Source organism: Nannospalax galili, unplaced genomic scaffold, assembly GCF_000622305.1.
Source record: "Nannospalax galili isolate Female #2095 unplaced genomic scaffold, S.galili_v1.0 scaffold1454, whole genome shotgun sequence".
NCBI lineage: Eukaryota > Metazoa > Chordata > Mammalia > Rodentia > Spalacidae > Nannospalax > Nannospalax galili.
Genome location: NW_008334056.1, coordinates 1,396,941 through 1,404,361, shown reverse-complemented (window position 1 = coordinate 1,404,361; position 7,421 = coordinate 1,396,941). Strand labels below are relative to the sequence as shown.

The following is a 7,421-nucleotide window of genomic DNA, read 5'->3' as shown; positions in this document are numbered from 1 at the left end:
TGGGGGGGGGGCACCACACACAGACACGGGACACAGACTTGTGGTAATCCCGCTTAAGCCTCCAGCTCATTCTGTCCCACCAGCTCTCTCAGCTTTCAGCAGGCTATAGAGTCGTTCAGCTTGTACTGCAAGCTCCACTCAGTTTTCAAACACCTTGCTTACAGATAAGGTCATCCCACAAGCAACAGTATCAGACCCCATCGAGGTGAGGTTTAATCAGAATCTTTTAAACAAAATTCCCCAACTTCTTGCTGCGGAAGGAGAGAATGGAACCTCAGAAGTTGATCTGATCTGACCTCTGGGTGGGCCACAGCCCAAGCATGTGGGCACACACCAAGCTCACGCACATGCCCCACACCAAAAGTTTTAAAGTAGCAGCTGGAGATATGGCTCTTGCAGAGGCCTAGGTTTGATTCCCAACACTTATCAAGAGGCTCATAACTGTAACTCCAGCTCCATGGGATCTGACACTGGTGTCTGAGGGCACATATCCCCACACAGACTAGGCACACACGAGTTTTTCAAAAATTAACCCCCTCCTAGTATCTCCAATCCCACTTTTAAAAAGTATCTTATTTTTTGGGCTGGAGAGATGGCTCAGCGGTTAAGAATACTGGTTGTTCTTGCAGATCCGGGTTTGAATCCAGCACCCACATGGCAGCTAACAACTGTCTATAACTCGCAGTCCCATGGGATCCAACAGCCTCTTCTGTCCTCCACAGGCATTGCGTGACATGGATGCACTTATATGCAGGCAATACACGCATACACATAAAATAAAAATATGTATAATCTTTTTTAAAGTTAAAGAGTATCTTATTTTTACGTGTATGCATGTAATACCTGTATATGTGTAAGTGCACCTGTCATGCAAGGCCAGGATGATCAGAAGAGGCTGTCGGATCTCCTAGAACTGGAGTTATAGTTGTTAGCTGCCATGTGGGTGCTGGGATTCGAACCCGGGTCTTCTAAAAGAGCAGTCAGTGTTCTTAACTGCTGAGTCATCTCTCTAGTCCTCAATCTCACTTCTTAATGGATGAAAATAACTTGACCATTGATTAGGCAACCCATCCAGAAAACTTAAGATACATGCAAAAATATCTTTCCAAATTGTTAAAAATTATACTATTTTCACAGCCACACCAATTTCTCCTATAGTCCACTCACAACCACACTAACTCCAATGAGCTGGGTCTATATGACTGACCCACGTGCTATCCCAGAATTCCAGGGTACAGCTCTACTCACACTGATTACCCCTGAACCCTAATGATTCAGTTCTATACCACCACACTCAATTATTTGTTAAATGGCTTTTAAACCGTCATGAGCTTGTTAGTGTATGGCAATTAAGAAAGAAACTCCAATGCAAAACTGTTTAATAAGTTGTCAAATATACAGTTATTAGAATTATCTAAATATCACCTATAAAAATCGGTGTGTCACATTAGATGATTCTAGAAAATAAAAGCACAGATCTTACACAGTGACAACCCTGCAGTCCAAGAACCCCCCCATCAACAGTACAAATTACAAACCCTAAAAAGAGAGAACTAGAGATAAGACATTGAAATCAAAGTACACCAAATACATTCATTCATCAAGTACAAGAAGTTTAGCATCCACTGGAAAAACAGGTTCAGGTGCAATTTCACATATTCTCCAGGTCTTGTCCAGTCCAGTTCCCATAGTAAAGTGTCTGTGCACGCCTTTTGTTTATCTGCTGGACATCACACATCTAACTTCACAATCAAACTGTTAATGCTGTGAGTGGACAACGGGCCAAAGTTTAACCCCAATGACAAAAATTTTAAATTAAAACAATCTTGAGACTCTGATTTAACAGCTGTCAAAACAGAGGAAGACTTTAAGAATGGGCGGCAAAACAAGTTATCATGCAATCACTCTGCTGTCAAGGAGTGACTTCTTTCAGTTTTTTATTTTTTTTTATGTGTATGAGTGTATTGCCCGCACATAAGTGTGCCGTGTGGTGCGGGGCAGATGGAGGTCAGAAGAGGGTGTTGGATCCCCTGGAACTGGAGTTAGGGACAGCTGTTAGCCACCACGTGGGTGCTGGGATTTGAACCCGGGTCTTCTGCAAGAACACTCAGTGCTCTTAACCACTGAGCCAGCTCTCCAGCCCAAGCAACTTCTTAATTTGAAGACCAACACAGAAAATATTTTGCACCAAGTTGTAAAATGTGCAGTGAGCCAGCCAGTGAGCAGGTAAGGGCCACCAAAATAACATTATGTGAAACCATCCAAAGGGACAGTGTAAGCAGACACACCTTTGGGTGGGCAGAGTGCCATTGTGCGGCTATTTCACGCTGTTTGTAATGACTGCCCACCTTGAGTCAAGAGGGGGTGCACTGGTGCGGAACCGCCACCTCTATCCTCTCCTGCCTCGTCTTCACTTGTTCCCGGCCCCAAAGCCCAGAAACGATCTGCCTCATGTTAACTCGACAGCACTTTACCTTTACCAAACTCTGTTGTTAGGTTTATCTTTAAGTGAATGCTTCCGTAGACCTGTGCTTTAATGGAGTGCCTAGCCCATACTCTACCTGGACAGGATGCTAGAGTAACAGTTAGTCTTGACTGTTCACACATGTTCACTTGACGTGGTACATGCTTCTGGGTGAACTAAGAAGTTTGCCTCCAAAGGTCATTCTAAGCGGTAACCTCTTCTCTTCCTGTAGCCACACTGATTGCTTTCAAAAGGAACTGGATGTTTCCCAGGTAACCATTTTAGAAGGCAGAAGGGTAACCGGAAGCAGTGAATACACAGAATCAAGGGAAAGGCTCCCAATGAGGAAGATGATTACAGCAGTGTCAACTTTAGAGCAAATCATGTCTTAAATATTGAACTCGAAGTGATAACGGTGGCAAACTGATGGCAGTGGACTCAGACTCAACATCTGCAACTTCACAATGAAACTCAATTCTTCAACAGTTTTCTTCTGCCTTACGGGTTCCGAATTCTATACGGAAATGTGTTTTCTGTTGCATGAAACAAGAAAACTGTACCTGCAATGATTGTTTCTTTTGTCCCAAATGTTATAAATGTATCGGCCTGATGTAAAGGACGGTCAGCTAAGAACCATGAGCTACTACATCACAGTAAGTGAGCATGCAGAAAGCCGTTCTTACTCAGCAAGAACTGCAGTAGCAAACCGGTTTGGAGAGGCAGGGCACATACTCCTCTGGGATACACAGAACACAGAATCACAAATCTCAACGCCACCAGCTGTGTGCAAGAGCCAGACACACATTTTCACAATTGTTCTTGAAAAACTATTTAAATATTCAACAATGATTATAATTTACGCAACTTCCATCCATATTAAAATAATTAATGTAAATACTTTATTATAAAACTATTTTACAATTTAAATTTTTATTTGAGAAATGTATTCACATCCACAATTTCTTAAAAGTCCTTTTAATCAGTGCATTCCCTAAGAAATACACTAAACTCATGTTTCCTAACGGGGGAGGGGGATGTGTATTACTATTAACCCAAACTACCTCCTCCTTCGCTCATTTCTTCCATGTTTAGTGTTCACACAGGCTTGGTGACTACTGATAATTCATCCCCAGAGTGGCGAATCTCAGCATAATCTTAAAGGACGGGAAAGAGAGGAAAACAGTCACAGGCAGATTGTGCGAACGTGTAGAGCCCACAAGAGTGTAATCACAGAGGAGAGAGGGCAGGCTCTGGACAAAAATGTAAACAAAAAGAATCAAATGCTAACCCTTCCCTGAAAAACAAAAGGCAAAAGTACTTCTTGTTTTATTCAAACAAAAGCTTATCAGAAAGGTGAGATGCTGTTTCCACAAACTGACACAGCCACAGAGGAAGGGCGCCTGGCCAGCTCACTCCAGCGCTGGAGTGCAGGGAAGCCGGCCACTGCACAGGCTGCAGAAGGTCAAACAGTGCTCATTAGATGGGCTTAAGGGCCACCGAACCAACCCGGTAACAACAGTCAACACTGTAAGAAAACTTTCTAATAATAAGTAGAAAATTTCTAATAATTATCACCTGTAACTTATTCCCACAAAACAGATGAAACGACAATTTGAAAAAAATCTACAGTCAACAACCACCTGGGCAGAAGAGAAAACTGACATCCCCATGGGAAACACTCTGCCACTTCAAAATAAGAAATTACAAAATGCATGTTCATCAGAGTTCTCAGATTTTGATGATACATTTATTCTGCACTTGTGTTTGGGCGCAGGTATCTGCAAACTACCTTTAGAGAGGGTCAGAAGGTTAAGTCTAAAAATCCCTCCACATTACAAAAAAATGGCACTTGGATTTAACAGTTTTATTTGTAATTCTAAAGGGGAAAAAGGGGCTAAAAAAAGTCTAAGTCATAACTCAAAACTTTTTCCAGAAATATGGCAAAAGAACCAACTGTTCACACAATGAATCAAAGTGCTAGTGACAAAGGTATTTGCAAATCTAACTTTAGCTTTTAAAAGATCTTAATGACAAGTAACGAGTGATTCTGGAAAGGCAGCAGGTATGAAAGGGCTGGGACTGTCTTCAGGACCGCAGCACACTGCTCAGCACCGAGCCAGGCGCGGCACAGCACCCTGCCTCTCCATGTTAACTGAATTCTGAGAAATGCTATTTTTAGCAACATACATTTACGCTACTGCTTAACCAAATGGGCACATATAAATACATGGATTTTAAATGGAAAAGACTCAAAAAATTAAAGAAGAAATAAAACATCTTTCAACCATCTACCTTTCTGAAGCCTCAGTTTGAGAAAAACAATTATTACACTTTATGACACATTTCACAACACACTAAAGATTTGATTTTCCATAAATGAAATATTTAAAAAAAATAATTTGTTTTTACATATCCTTTCTGACTTCTCCAGACCCTTGCGAGGACAATCCGAGCCCCAATGCCAGGGCATCTGCTGTCGCTGCTCCTGTCTGTCTGTCTGTCTCATCCTCTGTGCAGAGCATAGCACTCTCCGTGCTCGGTGGGACGCACACACTAAAGCACCTGTCGATGTGCTGCTCGGCTTCCAGTCTAACACCTAAACAGTTTCTGATGTACAATGTTCTCCAGTTTTAGGAACTTCATACACACCGAGGATGTCAACTGTGCTTTCTGGACTCCTGAAGGTGTTATGATAAGGTAATAGTTTAGATATGGCTCATTGGCAAGGCTGGGTGGACAGAGATTTCATGGTAACTGGCTACAGAGAGCTGGGTGAGCCAAGCGGGCTCCGCCACACGCCACCGCACTCCCTGCTTAACATTCCTGCTTCATTCTTCATGGTTTCCACGAACAGATTAGTATTCCTGAGTAAGAATATAAAAAGTTAACCTGCTACCAAAAGTATAAAGACAAAACGTTGACTCGCAATACAAATTCTGACGCGGCATTCCAGACGCACAGCTGATGGGTGCTGCTCTACGGCAACCGGCCCACTCCCCCAAAGACTGTAGCGAGACTCAACTGTCCAGAATACTTTGAAGCACAGCGATGAGGTGCTTCAGACCATAAACATAGCCCTCATCCACTGTGTTGCTAGGGAACACATGGGCAAAATCTATCATCCGCACTTCAACTTCGGCGGTCTCCTGGCAACCAGCAGGAAGGTGACAGAGAACTTTCTCCAGCTGGGACAGGACATTCCCATTCAAGTGTTCCTGGGACACACTTTCCCACCCATTGTCCTGCCCCATGGGCACAGCCCTCAGAGAAGCCTGGCTGTGGTGCTTCTTGGAATACATCTTGCAGTGCCGGGCATACATCTTCGACAAACTTCTGCCCACCGAGCTTCCATTGGCAGAGGAACTCAGCACGTGGAAGTTGTTGTTGTGCTCCAGCACCTCTGTGCCTGACAGCTGTCCTCTGGATAAAAACTTTCCAGTCAAAGTCCTCTCATCTGATTTTGTAGTAGTTGGCTGAGATGAACCTTCATAAACAAACAGTAATGAACTTGCATAAAAGTTTAGCTGCTTCTGGTTTTCAAACCACTGGAGAATCTTCTCAATCTTCTGAATGCTGGCGGCAACAGCGTCTTTCCTTAAGCCGAATCCATTATGAAAAAACTTGGAGACTCCTATGAAATGAAATACAGCACGATCAGGACCAAGCTGCGGAGAAGCTGTCACTTGGAGAGCAACTCAGTCTTTCAGTCATGCCTCATAATTATAATATACTGAATACTTAGTTCTACAGCTAGCGACAGAAACTTAGACCACAATATTTTGGTACAGAACTCTTATTAGAAAACATCTAAATGACACTAATGTAAGGTAAGATTCCTACTCAGACAAAAAAGAAACCTATGAGGTGGACAGGTGGTTCCACTCGTTCTGTGTTCCATTAAGAAAAGTAATTCCAATCACTTCTCAGCCTTTTGGCTAAGATAAAGTGTAGAAAAGTAATTTCCAGGTCAGCCTGGCGGCGCAGGCCTGTTATCCCAGCTACCCAGGAGGCTAAAGCAGGAGGCTTGCCTGGGCTGCAGAGGAAGCTCAAGGCCAGCCTGGTAAACTTAAGTGAGTCTCTGTCTCAAAGAGTAAGAAGATGGCTGGCAATCTACAGTGTTGTAGAGCCTCCTGCCTACAATGCACTGGAAAAGAAGCGAGAAAGAGGGAGGAAGACAGTGACCCTTTTAAACTATGCATTTCACCACACTGGGAGTGTACAGGAACAACAATATGATTTTTGTCCCACTATGAGACACGAACTCTCAGAAACTCTAGTCAGATATGACCACCTGTAGCCCACAAACTATTTTTTAAATAGCCAACCTATTTTGCTGCTGATGAAATACACCAAACACAGACTAACCATTGAGCAGTACTGTGGGCACCCATTTTCCACATAACATACTTCAGCAACCTTATGACACATAAACTCTGCCTGTAAGAGGCTACACATAACCTATATGACATGTAAACTCTGCCTGTAAGAGGCCACACGTAACCTATATGACATGTAAACTGTGCCTGTGAAGGCCACACGTAACCTATAGGACATGTAAACTGTACCTGTGAAGGCCACACGTAACCTATATGACATGTAAACTGTACCTGTGAAGGCCACACGTAACTTATATGACATGTAAACTGTACCTGTGAAGGCCACACGTAACCTAGCACAGAGCTATTTTTCAACACAGGATTTCCTTGCTGCGGTCTTCATCACACACTTTATAAAAACATGCTTGCTGAACCAGTTGACACTACCCGCTTCCTGCTTCCTCATGAGTCACTTTAGAAGCTTTAACACCACTGAGCTACAGAGGGGAAGCTTTAAAGTCTCTTATGTAACAAGTAATTTAATATATTCAATACAGGGCCTTCACTTAAAAAAGCGTTTTCTGCCGGGCATGGTTGCGCGTGCCTTTAGTCCCAGCACTCGGGAGGCAGAGACAGGCGGA

At 43.2% G+C, this 7,421-nt stretch overlaps 1 protein-coding gene across 1 annotated transcript in view; it reads right to left on the bottom strand.

Moving 5' to 3' along the window:
- Positions 1–1,362: 1,362 nt before the first annotated feature.
- The window catches only part of Ipmk (inositol polyphosphate multikinase), a gene marked incomplete at its 5' end in the record, with an annotated part of 47,429 nt that continues 41,370 nt past the window's right edge, over positions 1,363–7,421 (bottom strand). The window contains one exon of the mRNA XM_029561560.1: positions 1,363–6,095. Within this exon, the coding sequence (XP_029417420.1) occupies positions 5,482–6,095 (614 nt within the window). The remainder of the gene's footprint in view (positions 6,096–7,421) is intronic.